This window comes from Dreissena polymorpha, chromosome 11, assembly GCF_020536995.1.
Source record: "Dreissena polymorpha isolate Duluth1 chromosome 11, UMN_Dpol_1.0, whole genome shotgun sequence".
NCBI lineage: Eukaryota > Metazoa > Mollusca > Bivalvia > Myida > Dreissenidae > Dreissena > Dreissena polymorpha.
In genome coordinates, this window is record NC_068365.1 from 57,111,176 (window position 1) to 57,131,717 (window position 20,542).

The window sequence follows — 20,542 nt, forward strand, 5'->3', positions numbered from 1 at the left end:
GAGAAGAATTGGAAAGTTAACGCGGTAAGCGTATTATACCAATCGTAACTACACATGCCGTTCCACGACCGTTTTGTTTACCCAGATGCTTGATTGGACCATACTTGTTACGGGATCATTATATGACGTTACGTACTAAAAATTACAGCTCTGGGACTTGTGGTTTAAGATACATTTTTTTGGAGTTTTGGAGGGATTATGTCTTTTAGAAGGGCTCTAGCTAAAGAAACTTCAGCGTACAGTATATATAGTATTAACAGACCTGTACGCTGAAACGAACCACATATCGAAAGTCAACCAGAGTCGTAACATATTTATGTCACGCTATAAATCAAAGACAGTTCATTTTCGTGGAAACATTTCTACATATATTGGTGAATTAATATAAATTACTGCATCGGGGTATATTTTAAGGTTCAGATGTTTCAAATGCATCTTACAATAGATGCAAATAACTCTCATCAGCCTTAAATTCAAAATTGTGACGCCATTGTCGCTTTGTCACGTGACGAGTTTTCATTTGGATATTTTCGGATCGACCTTGAAATGTGTTGCTGAAATTGTAAACATTACTTTCGTTTTCTGAAATTTATTATTTGTGATTAACAACATACGTCTGGTGGATTAAAAGAATGATTTCAAAGTGAATCAGGTAATTTAAAATAATGTTTACTTTACACTACATTTTTTTTACAAAACAAGCAATAACTAGAAATTGCGCGGCAGAGGCCGACGCGTATCCCCACGCCGCATGTTTGACCCAGGGGCGCCCCAGGGTTGGTAATGGGGCCATGCATAGTTGAGATTGACCGTATTGTCATAAGAGAAATTCAATATCAATTAGAAGTGAATCGGTGTAGAAATGAAGAAGTTCTAATAAAAGGAAACTTGGGTGTGGTCTATGTGGGCGGGGCGCCCCAGGGTTGGTAATGGAGCCATGCATAGCTGAGATTGACCGTATTGTCATAAAAGAGGTTCAGTATCAATTTGTAGTGAATCGGTGTAGAAATGAAGACATTATAGTAAGATGCAATTTTGGGTGGGCGTGGTCTATGAGGACGGAGCGCCCCAGGGTTGGTAATGGGGGCATGCATACATGTAGTTGAGATTGACCGTATTGTCAAGAGATGTTCAGTATCAATTTAAAGAAAATCGGTGTAGAAATGAAGAAGTTAATGTAAAATAACATAAACAATGAGTGAAAATCTCTGACCCGGTCCCACCCCAACCCCCATAACTTTTGACCCAGGGGTCAGATCAAAATTCCAAATAGTGCAGGGTCGCACATATACTCATAGCTACCATGTGTGTAAGTTTCAAGGTTCTAGTGCTTATAGTGTAGGAGGAGATAGTGGCCAGGACAGACGGACAGATGGACGGACAGACGGCGGAGATTACCACAATATCCCAACGCTTTTCAAAAAGCGTGGGGATAACAATTTAAAATACCGGGAAACGTCATTTTGAATTTAAAAACAATTGAGCTCATGGTATGTTACTAAAAATAGAAATAAGGTCATATGACCGTGAAATCTCGGGAGATTCGCATTTCAAAAATGTCTGTCGCATCGCTGTTTTTCTCGATATGTTAGAGCAGAAATGATAAATTTTAAATGTTTAAGATATTATTTTGTGAAAGAATATATCAGTTTAATATGACAAATGTCAATCTTTCCGATCAAGCGGTTGATTTGGGCCAATAACTGTATTTAAAAGCTGTTTTGGACCGGTCTTAGTTAACTGTCAACTTTTCGGGAATTTCTGGTTGACTTTCCTAATCGGGTTGGTCTATAACTTTAAAGGCGCGCCAGTCAAAAATCATAAAAAGCGACATTTAACGTCATGGCAGCCAGACCAAAAGGGCTCTAGAGGGGTTACTTTTTTCAACAAAATGCCTTTGGCAAAAATAATAATGGGATATAGACAATAAATATTTCGCTATGCAATAAGCAAATATTTATGCGTTCTAAGACCTAAATTATTTTTTATAATATGGGCATTTGTATGCTTACATGTTGACGTCATAATAGTGCACATACTATAAATCAATAGGTTGTACATGGTTTTTAAGTAGAATTATAGCGCAGCTTGCAAAAGTGAGATCTACTGTCTTTTCTGTGTGCATCTACACGAATTCTGTACCCAATTGGGTTGTATCATGTATTATTTGACGTTTTGCTTGTTTGTTTCAATGAAATATCGCATTGTTTGTTTTAAAGATAGTAGATTAACTTAATGATATTTTCTAAATAAAATTCATTTTTATAAACAATATAATTGATATTATATGTGCAGTTTTGCCATTGTTGAAAACCAATTAAATAAGTCTATGTAAATCATAAAACTCATGGGGTTTCGACTCCATGTTTTACTCATGTTTTGAGTAATCGTTTTACATAATCACGATGTGATTTTGCATTACAAATATCCAGGCCCTTCGACTTGTTAGAACATTTAACAAGTGTGTATTGATATTAACCGCATGGACGTTAAAACACGAGAAACATTAATTGATACAACATTGCAGAGGATCACTTTTTAGATATTACACACCAAGAATAAAACTCCTGACAACTGCGGTTTATGAGAAGCATATTTCAAATTTTATGTTATACAATTTATTTTTAGCTCCTGAGCTCGACGGTAGCAGCAGGCAAATATGTGAACACCCTTAAAAGTAATTTCACTAAGGAAAACAACTGTGTGGTTAGGTTAAAACGCTCTTAATAATTAATGAGGAGAGTTCGTTTAAATTAAACGTTTATGGACGACTGGCAAAGGATGAACGAAGAAGCAAGACACACAAATGCCGAACCAAAAAGCTATCCTGATCATTTTGTACAAATATGAGCTAAAATACGTTATAACTTTAGAAAATAATGGCGTACGTTTCAAAGATGTCATTTTGAATTATCGCGATGTTTTCCATGCATGGTATGACACTCGAACAGAAAGCCATATTATAAGTTAAAAATTACCTTACATTGTATTTAATTTATATGGTTTCATAATTTGTTCAAATACAAGTAAATAATTTACAAAACATTATCAATATAAATAATGTTAATCAGAGGAATACCAAACATAATTATGGTTTTGAAGTGTGAGTTTAAACCTTTTGACTTCTTCAATGTTATTGAACACAAACTTGAATCTCGCATTGCCCAGTTTCGAACCCGTCCTAGTAAATCTTGCAGCAAATGTGTTGGATAATTGTACCAGAAAATAAACTGCCCCGTCCTTCGTTCACCCATTGATGACGACCACTTTTAAAGCGATTGAAACTACGACCATATTTTGCAATGAACCCAGTTTCAATCTAAATAATTACTATATAAACAAACCAAGACAAATTTGGCAAACAAATCACTTCTTAAGTGTAAATAATTTTACTCACGTTCACTGAGTCCAACCAGTGATTTAATTTTATAAAGTTGTTTCTGACACACACAAAAATTGTCTATAAGTTAACTTAGGATGTATAACTGTATATAGCTAATATGAACATATATAATTGCCACGTTTACCCCAAACTTAATAACGATGATCCTAATATATTAGCTTAAACCTTTATACGTATTTGTAATATCAGTGTGCATTTTCTTCCAATTTTTTTGTACCAAGTGATCAGCATACAAAGTAACTTGATTGTAAGTCAAACGTTTCTCTAAAAGAGTATGATGCTGACAAGACTAGCATCTTTCAAGCCCACTTGATGTTGAGCTTTTACCTTATGATATCAGATCTGCACGAATAACCATTTCTTCGCAAATAGCTATCCCACCAAATTGCATGATATTTGGTCAAAACTTTCTCTTTATAGCGTTCGGAGAGGGATTAAATCATACCAACCCTATATGGCGTTGATTGTTTACATGTTGTCATACAAATGATTTTTCGTCTTTATTTCCTCGAAAGTATCCAGCACTTTATTAATTTGCATGAGGAAATGTCATATCATTCTTAGTGTTTCGTGCGTCAAACGAAATGGGCTACAAACAACAGATAAATCATAAGCCGACCGACAAACTGGTGCAAAACAAAGTACTACTGTACGTTTTAGGTTGCATAATTTACAGTGCTTTTATGACAATATGCTCTGATTTAAAGCGGTTTAAATAGAAAGTTTAATCGGGTCAATTACGATTGAGTTAAACTTACTCTCTCGTAAATACAAATTGGTAGTGTTTTTCCAATTAACAGTGTTTCAAGTATGCACGCTGTTCTCATCATTCTTGAAAGAATACACATAAAAACATTAACGAGCGGGAGGAGTGGTGGTAAATTTGATTTGTTTTGTCATACAAATGTATAGTAAACATATTTATAATGTTCAATTTCCCACCTTCATAACAAACCATTTTTATTTACAAACCGTAGGATTTCCATTGAGGTCCTTCGAAACCCATGCCTCTCTTGCTAAAATTAGAGACAAAAACACTTATTTTTAACATATTTATTCCTTTGTTATCTAATACCCACAAGTAATGTATCTGATAAGATAAACGGTAGATGTTTCAATGTATTTTATGTATTATTGAAGATTAACGAGTCGTGATGAAATTGAGTTATTTAATAACAACTAAATAATTCTGGGATTTAACCACTTTCATATAATTTACCGATAAGTGTTCAGTAAATGTATAGGTGCTCAGGTAAGATGGAAAAAGAGTGCGCTTATTTGCCTTGTATACAACAAGTTTTGTTACAAAATAGCAAAACTGTAGGGGAAAAGCAACATAAAAGGGAAACGTGCGGGCTTTCCAAGAAATGAGTCAAGTACAATCAGATTTTGTGTCAAGAACAATCAGATTTTGTTACATGTATGTTTGTTTTATACAATCAAAACCTTGAAAAGATAAGCACATTGCGCACATTTTATCAGTTCAAAGGTAATTTTATGTTTATCGGTTCTCGCTGCTTAACGAAATTTGATATAATTAAAATAGGTTTTGCCGCAAAGTAATGATTTAATATCAATTGTATTTTATGTTATCGTGCTAGTATATACAAAATTAGCTCTTCCCACTTCATTTAATGTGTACACAGCATCCTTCAAATTCACACACGTGCAGACGCACTTTAATTACGCACAAACACACACATTAAGTATAGTAACATGCCATTATTAAAATCCTTGTTATATTTTTATTTAAAAAATATTTGATCTCCCAATGCGTTCGTTTAGATCCAAAAGTAACGTGAATGTTTTTTTTCTCTATGAAGTAACCTTTAAAAGTGTTCCACTTTAGTCTAAACAAAGAATATTTTTAGTTATAAATAAACGATGTCCCTCACCCGGAACATTTTTAAAACTTATAATAATGAATGGATGGTTCGTATTGTTTATGATAAAAGCATCAGACAAAAAATAAACGGTTGAGAGGAACATGTGAAGGGAAGCATTTTTGACGGTGTAAGTTGATGCAAAGATAAAATACATTTCGATTTGTTGTAGATACAAGAGTAACAACCTATGTTGCAAAGACAAAATCATAGAAAATAAATAAAAACGTTATAACTGCTGCGAAACATCAGTTATTAAATATTGTTGAACGTGTTGATTAACATATGAGGTATAATACCTGTTGAATCATGACACACTTGCGCTGTTGCAGTTCCCTCAGCAATGTTGTGTGGTCTTATGAGCGACCATCGCTCTACAGGTTCTGTTTCTTCTTTGAATAAATCGGCAATATCCACAATTTTCTTCCTAAATGTGATTGTATAAGTTATATAAATGAATATAATAAACTCTTAATTGCGGCATAAAACGCGCTTAATTTTAATACAGGCTTTATATGCATGTATCGACTCAGTTTACCCATCGTTATCGTTCACAATCAGCGTGGTCGTGTAATGTTTTGCTACATGTTTAACTGAATCCAGAATCTTGTCCGAACAGTAGACAGCAATGTTGATGGCTGGTATTTTGTACGAATACGTTGATTCTGTCAAGAGAATTGTTTGATGTTATATATGTTTTTAACAAAACTAGTTTTAACATGAAAACAACTTGATATTCAGTAAACATATAAACGATGCATAATTACTACAAGAAATAATCAAAATAAAATACACCAACGCGTCTAAAATGAAGCTAGAGGCGCTATGATGAATGTGAATTATTAAGGGCGAATACTACTACTCACGAATATATTAAAGCTCATTTGTAGCACAGCATTTGCCATATATTTGCAACGTTAAGAAGCATCGTCTTTCATTTTATTTGATATGCTACGGTATGCGCCAAACTAAGTTTCATAAGGAGGAACAATTGCAGAAAATACATTCTGTTTGTGTTATTATACAGATTATGTTTGTCTAGCACATACTTTTTAATCAGCCACATGTAGTTGTAGACGATTTAAAAATTCAGGAATGTGTGCCATGTGTATTTACACAATTCATCTGACCTAATTTAGACCCGACAAAAGCCATCATTTGAAATGTGTGAATACAATGACTCGACTAGAGAACGTATACATGTGAGAAATAAGAAAATAAGAAATGGATCACAAGAAACTAACGCCACGACTTTAGTCGGAGCTTAGGTTTTAGGTTGTATGACCATCTGATTCACAAATTTAAATTACGTGATCAAATGTGTGTTCGTGAAATGTATCCTTTCTTATCCAATAATCTGTTTGACGGAAATATATAACATACCTATGGTCACGACATATCTGCGCCTGTTATTGTGGTGTAAATATTATGTACAAGTTGATTACCGAAGGATAATGTAAATATATCAATACCAACTCTCTCTCTCTCTCTCTTTAGTTTATTTAAAGTAACTGACATTTCTACTACATAATGATGTCCTGAAAGCGATGAGGATAGGAAAAGTGAAGGAACTTACTACCCTCAACCACATTTAATATCTAAACGTTTTTTCTTTCTTAACGGCATGCACTATTTAAATTGGACATTTAACATACTATTATTAAGTGACTAAAAGAGATAATGCTTATACTTGAACTGATGTATTTCATCGCGCCTTAAAACGGTGTTAATATGTTTAAGTGTTGCGATTCCCTTAACCATTGTGTAAGTACATGGTATTTAAGTCAATTAATGCATTTTTTTTATAATTTTTTAATTTGAATTACGATGCTACATTATCATTTTTTGTTTACATGCGTGTTTGTTAAAAATCAAATTGCATGATTGTGTTGTATAGGCAATTGGTAATTTGCTTAAAATGAAAGACTAATCGATAAGAATTTATTTTTATATTTTCTATGCAACATATAGGAATATGGGTAAATGAACTAGGTTCTTTTTCCGGTTTGGAGCGATTTTATTCAATTGATTAAGCACTATGTTTTGTATGTAGTCACCTTTCAAATTCTCATTAGTTTCTGTTACGTCAACATTAGACGCATCCTGCTCTGATGGCGCCTCTAACTGGGTGTTTGTCGCATGGGTCGGCTCGTTTGATTGTAACGTTTGTCCATTTGGGGAATCATGAATTATTGGCTCGGAGTGATCTAAACAAATAATTTATTGGAGAATTTAATGAACTTATACAAATGTTTTAGAATTTGTACAATCACGTAATATTAACTTAAAGGATGATGAGTGTTACGTAAAAATAATAAATAACCGCATTTTGTTTCCTTTCTTCTAATGGTATCAATATCATGTGTCCATTTAAATTTCATTCGTCAATTTGCAAATGCATTTATCATAATATATAAATGTTAATATGTTCAAAGGTGTTAACTGTTATAACGTTCTCCAATTGTTTAAACAAGCAAATTTATCATTTAATCGAAATTATCGTAACACAATAGACCCGGGTATTAAATAAATCATAAATTGTATATTTAAGTGAGAATTGAACATAACGTTTTAAATACATATGACACTTGGAACTTTCAACATATGGAAGACAGCAACGGAGGATCATACTTTTCTCTCTTAATGTAGACATTTCGGAAGCTATTGCATTATGTAGTTTAACTCGAAACTCCATATCGCCACCAAAACTTCGAATATCTAACTCGTCCACAATGATGAAACGACCGTGGTTTGGGTCTAACTGGCGTTCAACACCTTTGATATTTTGAGATCGTGTGTAACCTCTGATAATCGAGGAAGTACTGCCTTGCAACTTAAATTCCTAAAAAAAAATTTGATTAAATTTGAGATTCGTGTTTCGAGAACAAACATGTGCTACAAGGAAGCATATCTGTAAGGTATTCGTCTAAAGTATTGACTGTTTTTAAACTAGTCATTGCGACACAGTTAAATGTCTTTCTAACACGTCATCAATCGACTTTTTTTTCGCAATCCTATTTCTATATTTAGTCGGAAACTGACTCATAATTTGCATTAAGTTGACACGAATTTGTGCTGCATAATGTACGAGTAACCATTGCAATATAATCAAAACACAATACGAGCTGAATGTCAACGATTTCTTCAAAGATAATTATGTACACACACAATTTCGATTGTTGTAATTTGAATCTGTTCAATCTAAAATTAGGCGCTCAGTCTTAAGAATGCGTGTACAAAAGACTGCCGCACAGTTAATATTTCATATTAAAACAGTCATAGCGGCTAACATGTAAAGTCTTGGGCGATAACTAGTCTGACAAACGAACTAGAAGTCGATCAAGTAAACGTGTACATAGAAACTGTTCAAGCAAATATTAACTCATGCATACTTAACTGTATTGAATTTGCAAATCCGTTCGAGTGGTAAGATCATCACTGTCTAGGCATAATTAAACAACGACATTTTATACCTAACTGAGCAAAATTAGTACACTACCTTTAATAAAATGTTCATGACTCAAAATTGCTATATTTTAAGGGTAAGAACTTCAATTTGTTCCTGCTTACATTACGTACCTTTATAGAATTGCTCAGTTGTTCACCCACTTCTTTGTATTGTTATGTCAAAACATCTCGTCCAAAGTCGTCAAGTTTAGGCCAGTGATTGTCAAACCACACTTTTAACTTGCAAGTTAAGTCCTCTAAAAAACGTTTAATGGACTATAGTGTAAATGTTACTTATACCTCTACATACAGTGTATTCAAACCCTTTACGCGTATAACATACATATTAAATAGTTTGATGTTGCCGATTTCCATAATTTATCAACGAAATTCCGTTTCTCTTATGATAAAATATTATTACTACTTTTAGGACTTGACAGTTTGTTTATACACATATAATCTGGTAATATTTGCTGTTTACAAGAGCTACCTTTTGCTGATATAAAAACATAACATTAATCCTTGTTATTTAATGTTTTTTAACGTTAATTTGGCCTTTAACAGCATGATTATTTGAACGCTTGAGTAACACAAACGTAACGTAACGTATGTGTATAAATACATTTATAAGTACAATTTATATCGCATTTCAAATAATACAAATAAAATAGAAACCAACTTATTATAATAGTTTGTTTAAAAAGAAAAACTAATACAGCATTTCTGAGCGTCACAAATTGAAAGTTTGAATATTTATATAAAATAAAACATTATTTTCATAATCATAAACTTCCCGCACATCGATGTTATCCAAATTACCCAAAGAGATTATCAGAGGAGGTAACCACGTGAAAAACAAGATGGCGACATCCATGCCGAGACAGGTATTTTTCGCCGTAATATTCCGTTTATTACTGTTATTAATGTTTAAAGTGCCGCTAACTTCCCAGCCGTATCGGCAAGACATTGATTAAGTTTATATTGTATTAATATTCTCTATATATCTCGACTTTACTCGCTGCGAAATGTTTGAGCGGGTCACCGAATTATAGCTCCCGCTAATACATGTAGCACCCGCTAAGAAAATCCGCAGCGAATAAAGTGGAGATTTTATATAAAAACACTACATTATGTCTATTCACCTTTGATTTCGACCTTGCACTTTGACCTTGACCTACGAGCAAGGAAGTTAAGCGCATAAGATTGTCGGGTAAAAGGGAATCAGCAAAAGATTATCCTTGTAAAAATGTTGATACGTTTGTTGGTCTTTGAATACACAATACAAGACACAAACATGTTAAACATGACATAGCTTACCCATGGTCGTTTACACTTATTAGAAGATATCATCTTAACACAAATCATAAATAGTTAGAGGCGAATAAATCATGAACCGTTCATAAATGAATGCTCTATGCACAGCCCTTTGTCATGGTGTATGAAAGTCCCCGAATAATAATCGGAATCAAGAGATGATATTTTTGACCGGCCTAAAACACTTAAGTAGCTTCCAGAATTATTAAGAAGGTTTTTTTATGTTACAGACGTTGAAACTGTTGCTACACCATCCCTATTACCTAGTAACCTTATACGACTGATGTGCATATTGACGGTATTTATCCATGAATATATGTATGAATTTAACAATGCATATCACCAAATGCCAAGGAGGTATGTATCTTAAATACATTAATAATCATGTTAAGAAAACATGTATAAAATTCATTTGTTTCGATATATGTTTCTACTTCGACATATAATATTTGCATTGAATGCCTGCTATTGATACTTCACATGGGTCAAGCGGTTCTGCGTGTACATTTCAACACTAAATTACTACCTCTGATTTTCCAAAACCCGCTTTAAGCGTCCGGGACAACTTTTCATTATTATGAAAATAATTGTATATGATCAATCATTTTTTTAAACGACTTACTTATCAAATTAATATTTAATACGTATGTTATTGAAGAAATTTTGAAAATATAACCATCGATATGCCCGTTTTAGCGAGAATTATAGTTGATTTCAAGTCGTCTCGAAATGACAATAATTAGAGTTAAAGCTTTCGGAATCACATGCATTAAAAATGCAGGCACGCACTTCTCTTCATTAAAACCATTTACAAGTTATATAAGAGAAATTATACAAAAGTAAAGAGAGACATGAGGACGTTAAGAAGACTCTTAAAAAACAGCATTGATGACCATGCAATGAACACAACGATTTTTATCATTCATAATTAATAATTCGAACTATGTTGATATATAGATCATAAGAATAATCTCAGTAATCTCAGTGTGGAGCTTGATAAATAGCATGTTTGTCTTCTATTTAAATAATAGGTTGACGAATATTGCTAAGATACTTACCAAGAGAAACTTTAACAACTGAATTTTTACTGCAGTGCAAAGTGAGACCACACACTTCGATCAAGAGTGCATTTTCTTCTTTAACTCTCAACACTGTTCCAAATTTACCGAGTATCTGCAAAGTAATACAGCACACACAATTAATAATAGGACGGTCTCGCTCATTTCATTTTCTATTTGAAAACAGCTTTGTTTTATGTGTAACGAAGAATACACACACACACACACACGCACGCACGCACGCACGCACGCACGCACGCACGCACGCACGCACGCACGCACACACACACACACACACACACACACACACACACACACACACATTCACACACACACACACACACACACACACACACACACACACACACACACACACACACACACACACACACACACACACACACACACACACACACACACACACACACACACACACACACACACACACACACACACACACACACACACACACACACACACACACACACACACACACACACACACACACACACACACACACACACACACACACACAACACACACACACACACACACACACACACACACACACACACACACACACACACACACACACACACACACACACACACACACACACACATTTTTTTGTTTGTGTTAATCGACAATAGCAATAAAGCCAACTGCTAGCACAAAAAACCTTAATATAAAAATGCATTTCGCGTGAATTCTATTTACAATTTAAATAAAATAAATGGAGTACGAACAGAAGCCGTCTACAATTTTTTGCCTTTTCAAAGATCTATTTATTGAATATCTTTATTGTGAACAATTAAATGTCCGGATGAATACTGGAAAAAATTCTTATTGACTAATACGTGAATCAAACAATAGTTCATCATACAAATACATTGATATCTGACTGATAAACGCTGCCTGATCTTTACATATCTAGTCAATTGGAAGTTCTTAAATCAGCCAATTTTTGGAGGTATGTCATATTACAAGGAGTCTACTATTTAGATATCGATTTGTTTGGTAAAATACAATTAGAGTGAACAAAACAAATATTTTGATACGGAGATGTCATATATTTTGGACACAAACAGTAACAAACAAGAAATGTGTTTGTCAGAAACACTATGTCCCCTTCTGCGCCGCTTTGATTTAGTTTTTATGACATTTGACCTTGAAGGATGACCTTGACCTTGACCTTTTACCACTCAAAATGTGCAGCTCCATGAGATACACAGGCATGCCAAATATGAAGTTGCTATCTTTAAATATAGCAAAAGTTATTGCAAAATGTTAAAGTTGGCGCAAACAAACCGACAGACCAACAGAAAGGGCAAAAACAATATGTCCCCCACTGTAGTGGTGGGGGACATAAAAAGCAAAACATACAGTTAACAAATATTAAGCGCATATGGTTATGACGTAATTGTCAACACGTCAAACGTCAACAATATTTATTTCCGCTTGAGATGCATCGTCGTAGCGCGTATATTGCATTATTACTTTGAAAATGGGAGTATAAAGGTATGTGTATAGTCTGGTTTGGCACATAATCTTGCACAATAATCATTCACTCCACTAACTACGCTCGTTTTCTTTCAAAAACAAGAAGCACTTAAGTCGCATTCAACCGCTATAAACCCCATATGCTTTCAAACGACCGGTCCACGGCAGTTTTCCCAGCTTTGATCCTGTGTTTGTTATATTTTATTTTCCCTATATAAGAATTTATTTCCTGATATTTTTCCTGGATTTTATTATTCGGTTTAAAGTAAAAACAAAAACACTGTGTAAGAGATTTCACACTATTGCACGCAGGCATTATATAAATGCGAGTCGTTCAATCCGCGTATATGTAGCATTGCCCTTAAGATATCCGAATGAGTACTGCACGAAATTCATTTCTTATATTTTATGTGAAAAGATTATGAACGGATACCAACTTAATTTTGAAGTTGAACATATAAAATATATCGTTTAAACACAGTTATACTTAAATAACTATGTTTGTCTAGTTCAACAATTTGATGTATGATGTAATCATGTAGTATTTAATACTACGAAAGTTAGATTTTCGCTCTGTGGATTTATTGATAACTATTGGCAAAGTGTAAAGATTTAGGCCCAAACCAGGTTTCGAACAAACAATACATTGTATTGACCGTACCGAGGCGATGACAGCAACTTTATAGATATGTGTCAGTTTGTTGCGTATTGATGTGTCTTGTCTTATACATTTATTGTGTGTGTCGCCGTTTGTACTTATTGTACTGCACTAAAACATAACCTTATTCTAGTATAACGTTTCACTCTTTCTGGTGCAGCTGACGTTTCTGTTACTTAGAAACATTACTCTTCTTAACACTATCCTTACCGGCGAAACGTGCATCTTGCTTAATATTAGATCTGTAAATCATTAAACATATAAATTGCATTTACTGTTCATCTTGCAGTGGTTAACGTATTTAGTATACTACATTTATATAGAAAACAACACAACACAATTGATTTCGACATTTCAAATTCATATACGCCTGATGGTTAAAGATTGAATTGACGTTTTGATAAGTGATACTTCATGATGCTGTAAGAGCCGGGTTGAAACTATGGCTATTGAAATTCCAAGAAAAGGAATATTGAAACAATAATGAATCACATGGATGCCTTTTGTCACCATTATCAAAACGTTCTGTTTTAATTGAAAGGAGGGCAGGGTATTTTGTCGAATAAGGATATTACAAGAATGAAAACGTGCATAGCCTTGGTAACTTAAACGCATCTCTAACGCTTTTTGTATTTTGATTTGTGGTGTGTGGATGCAGAGGTTCAGATCAGTGTGCATATTAACAATTTTTATTCTCAGTCTTTATTTACAATTATGCGGTATCGTTTTTTGTTAACCTGTTTGTACAGCGGAACTGGAATGAAGTTTATATGTTTTGAAAACGTTCTAAATAAAGTTCATAAAACTTTTTAAAATAAAAAGGGGCATTACTTATGCAATTGTTAACGAATGATGCTAAAATGGGATGAATTCATTACAATGTGCAAGTTATAGATTTAAAAAAAAAGTCAGGCCAATTAGTTAGACAGGTGAGAATCTTTGAGAAATGTTGCTAAACGACCTGATGTCGTAAAGTCATTTTATACTGTTATCAAAAGTCACCAGGATTCATAAGTTATGCAGGACGCTTCGAAGAAACTCAATATGAACGCATGTCTGTCCGCTTGCTGTAAGAACAATTACTTTTCAAACGAGAATAGTATAGCCCGCAGCATCAGCTTTTATACGACTTAATATTAAGAGTTTGTTTTTGGCGTAGAGAATAAACCAATATTTACCTTCTTCGTATCAACATCATCACTATTGTCCTGCAGTACCACAATCAACGACTGGTCGTTAGAGATTCGCACCAGGTCATCTTTACCAATCGGCTTCATGTTGAAACCTCCAGCATAAAAACGAGTAGCGTCCATCTGTGAAGCTTTTCTGAGTTTGTGCCTATCATACAATTCAACATACATTATTAGAAACGCAAAAAAATGTTCCTTAATTACAAATACAATAAAATAACAAATGGCTACTTAACACATATCTATTGTTTGATAGAAAAACAAAAGTAAGCAAGGGTTTAAAATATAGCCAAAAATAATTGTTGATATATGTTTATTCAATGGCCAAGAGTAAACAGGCTTGTATCGACTCGTATTGATTTTGAATGCACACAGATATTGTTGCTAACTCATATTCTTTCAAAGTAAAAGCAAAGCATTTCTGAAAGGAATGGACTGGAACCCTTTTGGGATTCTCATATTAAGATCAAATTAACCAAGGCATTTCGTTGGATAATAGTGAAAGAAATGGCCAATGTAATATTTTATAATGCCCAGAGGTTCAACAGAATAAAGCTATTTTTGATCTCGGCCTAGAAACGTTAAGAACAAATGACCTACGTTAAAAAAATACTGGATAGACAATACGTTTTAAGAGTTCAGATGGGACCACTATAGATATATGAGGCAAACTACCACAATTCCTTGCATTAATGTTCTTCCATTTTCTAACAATGTCGCAATGTTATTAGAATAAATGTAAGTTCTTAGGTTTATTGACGTTAGGGTAAACATTTTCATCTGAATGCTGTTCATAAATTTAAACATAGTAGTGTACGATCTTATCACCACGTCCCCCAAGTTTGTCAGTCCTGTTTCTGCACGTTGTAATTCAAGTCAAGAAAATAGAAACACTTTAGAACTAGAGCGAAATATCATTAGAACAAAGGTCATTACGATAAGGGAAGTGTGTAACGACCATCGAGGTCGTAGTTAAAATAGACCGCAGGCAAATGAGAAAGACTTGGAACTTATTAGTGCACTAATCTAGCATGAAAAAAAAACACAATCGAACACAATTTTGTACTTGATTGATATGCTAACATTTAACTTAAAAAAATCTCACACATCAAACGAACGAACGAACCAACAAACGAACAGACGGACGGACGAACGAAAGAACGATCGGACGCAAGGACGGCCGGACGAACGAACGCACGCACGCACGAATGAACGAACATTCATACATACATACATACATACATGCATACATACATGCATACATGCATACATACATAGAGACAGACAGACAGACAGACAGACAGACAGACAGACAGACAGACAGACAGACAGACAGACAGACAGACAGACAGACAGACAGACAGACAGACAGACAGACATGCAGGCAGGCAGGCAGGCATTCATACATACATACATACATACATACATACATACATACATACATACATACATACATAAATCCATCCATCCATCCATCCATCCATCCATCCATCCATCCATCCATCCATCCATCCATCCATCCATCCATCCATCCATATGTCCATCCATCCATCCATCCATCCATCCATCCATCCATCCATCCAACCATGCACCAATACATCTATCCATTCACCAATCCATCAGTCCATCCATCCGTCCGTCTCTCCTTCCATTCATCCATCTATCCATCAGTCCATCTGTCCGTACTTTCATCCGTCCATTCATCCACCCATCCATCCATCCATTCATCCATCCACCAATCCATCTATCCGTCCATCCATCCATCCATCTATGCATTCATTGATCCATCCACCGATGCATACATCCATCCATTCATCCTTCCATCCATCCGCCCATCCATCCTCCCATTAATCCTTTCATCCATCCTGCAGTCCATCTCACCATCAATCAATACATATATTTATCATTCCATTCATCCAACCACTAATAAAATATTTATCAACGAGCTAACATGATTTTTTAACATTTCATGTATTTCAGTTATATGTTAACTGAAAGTAAGCGCGTAATCAGAAGAGTGTATCAAGTGAAAGTCAAGATGGCTTCGTCCATGCCGAGACTACGGTGGCATAGAGGTGACATTCACTTCTCTTTTCTTAAATTGCATTCCTCTTTTTTCTATCTCGTGGCCACGAGTTAGCTATGTCGTGGCCACGAGATAGAAAAAAGAGGAGTGCAAAACTAAATAAAAGCGGCGTACAATTAAAAAAAGAGCGGTGCAGTAAATAAAGGCAGAGTGCATTAAAAAGAGGAGAGAATTTTTGCTATCTCGAGATCCCGAGGTAGTCAGCCAATCAAATTTTGCGTAACATGTGTAAATATCCTGTACGCATATATATAGCTGGTCAAAGCAGGCAAGGCTCTGATATAACATAACATACCACTATTAGTACTACTATTACTGCTTCTACTACTGCTGCTGTTGTTGCTGTTGCTGCTGTTACTACTACTACTACTACTACTACTACTACTACTACTACTACTACTACTACTACTACTACTACTACTACTACTACTACTACTACTGCTACTGCTACTACTACTACGACAACTACTACTACTACTACTATTACTACTACTGCTGCTACTACTACTACTACTACTACTACTACTACTACTACTACTTCTACTACTACTACTACTACTACTACTACTACTACTACTACTACTACTACTACTACTACTACTACTACTACTACTACTACGACAACTACTACTATTACTACTACTACTACTACTACTACTAATACTACTACTACTACTACTACTACTACTACTACTACTACAACTACTACTACTACTAGTACTACCACTACTAAAGATAAGTGAATGTCACCTCTATGCCACCGTACGAGACGGGTATTTTTCCTCGTTTTATACCCTTTAGTACTGTTTGATTTTTTTTTTAATTTCGACTTTACTCGCTTCGAATTTGTTTTAGCGGGGCTGTAATTTTGTGATCCCGCTTAGAACTTTTGTGCGAGTAAAGTCGAGATATAGAGCATAATGCAAAATAACGGATATAACATTCTGGCTGATATGGCTGGGAAGTGAGCTGCATTTAAAACATTGATAAAAGTAATAAACAAAAACAAACGGCGAAAAATACCTGTCACGGAGTTGATATCGCCATCTTGACTATCACGAAATTACCCCCTCTGGTAATGGCCTGATGATTAAGATACTTTTGACATGAACACGTGTATGCTATTGAGTTTACCTTTTATTGTATATATCCATAACATAGACGTCGCCTTCTTCGTCAATGCCGAACACTCCATTTCCCAGGTGCTGGTCCTAGATTTTTTAATGTAAAGCCACGGAATAGTTTCAATAAATGCTTCAAATAATAATACAAGAGTATATGAGCATAGCGAAACTCGAGTTCATAAAATAAGAGCGATATTTTATAAACAGTTCCGTTCTTTAATTCAAATGACCGATTTAAAATAATTCCATCCGTGCACTATAGTAAACTAGATAGTATTAATAATAATAAAATATACATTTCAATATAATTGAAAGATAAATTCCGTTTTATAATGTAGGACAAACGGCTTTTGATATTTTTTTAATAACATGTTTTAAAAAATGTTGAAAAATACAGTATCATTGTGTGTATTACAAACGGAACAATTAAAATTAAAGTAGACATTGAAATGCAAATAATAATCAAGTCAAGAGAAAGAAGAACGTGTGTTTTGTTATATATAGTAAAACTAAATGTAAATAAATAACACAGGAAACTTCATTTTATAATATAATTCGTAGTTAAAGTTAAGACAATTTGGCCATTGTTGTTAGTATTTCCTTTAACAATGATCGAGTCATACGTGATTTTATTCTCAATTCAATAAATTCACCCAATCGGCATTCTTCATATGTACCACGTGACCGTCCAATATATTCCGGTTTGGATCCCAAAAGTATGTATTTTTTCCATATTGAACAGTTGAGTACAAGTGCACTTGTACTAAGCAATTGTTTTATGACGACAAAAGCCTTTACCGAGAAAAAGTATCCGAATGTACAATAATCGATTCACACGAGCGCTTGTTTCGAAAATAGCATAGATGAAATTAAAGCATTTTAAAATCAAAATAAAAATTAAAAGGAAACACAAAGCTGGAGAAAAGGATAAAGAATAAAAGCTTATTAGACGTTTAAACTGTACAATACGTGATATATTTAGACTTGCACACAGTTTTTAGTCATATTGGACTCGCCTAAAGGCTCGTCCAATATGACGTCAAACTGTATTCTCGTCCAAATAGATATCCGTATTGTACAGTGAAGCGTCAAATAACCTATAATTATTGATTACATTCCTTTCAGTGGATTATATACGTTGTGTCACACATTTCAGTGAAACATTTATATTAAATACATTTGTACGGCTAGGAAATTCACTGACAATATCAGGAAACTTGAATATGCTTTCGGTCATGTTATCGGCCAACCAGTGTCAGTTAATTCCATAAACAAATACATGTACAATATTTACAAACATGCGTTTTCCGTTATCCATCAAAAAAATAAAATATATAATTTGCCTGCAGTAAATTTGAGATTATTACAAGTTGCCCTGCCATACTCATTTATGACGTTGTTTAGTACACAATTTGATGACATCTCAATACACAGACGTTGAAGCTCTTAAAAATATTAGTGCTTTCGGTGAATCGTCGAATATTTATTTCATCCCTTGATTCAGAAATAGTCAATGTCGATCATTTTCTAAAATAAACAGTTGTTGCGTGAAACATGTCGTCGTGTCAGGATGATCATACATGCCACTTCATAATAATTTGTCATTATTTTCATTAAAGGTAACAATATTTGCTTTAACTTATTATATTTACACAAAAAATATGCACAAACTTAAAGTGCCGCTTTGAAATTTACATTTTAACAAGTGAAATGGTTATCAACACGAGGGCGTGTCCTTCTTATTTTATTTTGATATTCAAAAAGAAAAGAACATATTAGGTCACGTTCAAACTGGTTATACCCTGTTAAACATTATGTATATAAATTAATGTAGATATATAAATGTGTGTTGTTGTTTACATCGAAAAAACTATCTATCATGTACTTAATTCACAGTACTTAAATCTTTAAGCATATTGATCTGTAAATGTAATGTTTTTAATCCTGTAAATTTACCCATAGCTGCGTGTTTTCTGAGTTGATACTTTTAAATGTAATTTGGGATAATATTTAAATGTCATGTTTCGTTTGCATGGTCTTTATAGTAATTATTATGAATATGTCGTTGTTGGATGTACATATTAACACCATTTATGAATTCTATACACGCGTCGATTTACGTACTTTATTATAATATGTCATCATGTGAACAAAATTACAATTAATTACGTGAGGTCTGTTCTGATACATTGATAATACTATCTTCGCACATATATTTCCCAAAATTATATAAGAAAACGATGTTTGTGTGTATACATGAGTCTAGCTAATTAAAGCGGTTGATTATGAAGCGGTACTGTATTCATTCATGATTCAATGTTAATCAATCCAGGATGCCAACAACACAAGTAGATTAATTATTGTATGTGTAGTATCTTGTGCCAAAGTTAACGTTCACACACTTGGAAAACATGAAGTTATTAGAAAATTATGACGTACCTTTTGAGAATTAGTAAGTGCTTTACGGACTTCATCCGCATTGCCTTCCAGTACAGCTTTTCCAAACGTTTGATTTTCAAGTTGTGGCCAGTGATGCTCTATCCACTCCTTAAATTTTCTAGTCAGGTGCACTAAAATAATTGAGAGTAGATGTAGAGGCAATTTCTTTTTAATATAATACTAGCGGAGAATATTTTATATCCTGATAATGTTTCTGGAGTTTCACTGCTTCTATATTTTGGAAATGTGTAAAAAAGTAAAATATTATCTATCATACCAAATGGTTATAATCCAGTTTCAAAAGCATTAATTTAATCTTTTACAAGCATGAGAGCAATTAGTTCGTTTCTTTATTAAAATTTATGTTTATTGGTATTTACCCCGACTGAAGATTGTCATTTTCACTTGTGTTTTTAAATCACAAATTGTTGAAATTATAT

General features: G+C 34.0%; 2 protein-coding genes across 2 annotated transcripts in view; both read right to left on the bottom strand.

Moving 5' to 3' along the window:
• The window catches only part of LOC127850879 (uncharacterized), a 29,890-nt gene extending 21,766 nt beyond the window's left edge, over positions 1-8,124 (bottom strand). Inside the window, exons 1-5 of the mRNA XM_052384270.1 lie at positions 7,918-8,124; positions 7,344-7,493; positions 5,825-5,951; positions 5,586-5,713; positions 4,376-4,419 (exon numbers count right to left, since the gene is read on the bottom strand). Coding sequence (XP_052240230.1) covers positions 4,376-4,419; positions 5,586-5,713; positions 5,825-5,951; positions 7,344-7,493; positions 7,918-7,981 — 513 coding nt within the window. The 5' untranslated portion in view covers positions 7,982-8,124. The remainder of the gene's footprint in view (positions 1-4,375; positions 4,420-5,585; positions 5,714-5,824; positions 5,952-7,343; positions 7,494-7,917) is intronic.
• The window catches only part of LOC127850877 (uncharacterized), a 141,139-nt gene continuing 128,580 nt past the window's right edge, over positions 7,984-20,542 (bottom strand). The window contains exons 30-35 of the mRNA XM_052384267.1: positions 20,103-20,233; positions 17,674-17,750; positions 14,442-14,601; positions 11,106-11,220; positions 8,866-8,990; positions 7,984-8,128 (exon numbers count right to left, since the gene is read on the bottom strand). Of these exons, the coding sequence (XP_052240227.1) occupies positions 8,908-8,990; positions 11,106-11,220; positions 14,442-14,601; positions 17,674-17,750; positions 20,103-20,233 (566 nt within the window). The 3' untranslated portion in view covers positions 7,984-8,128; positions 8,866-8,907. The remainder of the gene's footprint in view (positions 8,129-8,865; positions 8,991-11,105; positions 11,221-14,441; positions 14,602-17,673; positions 17,751-20,102; positions 20,234-20,542) is intronic.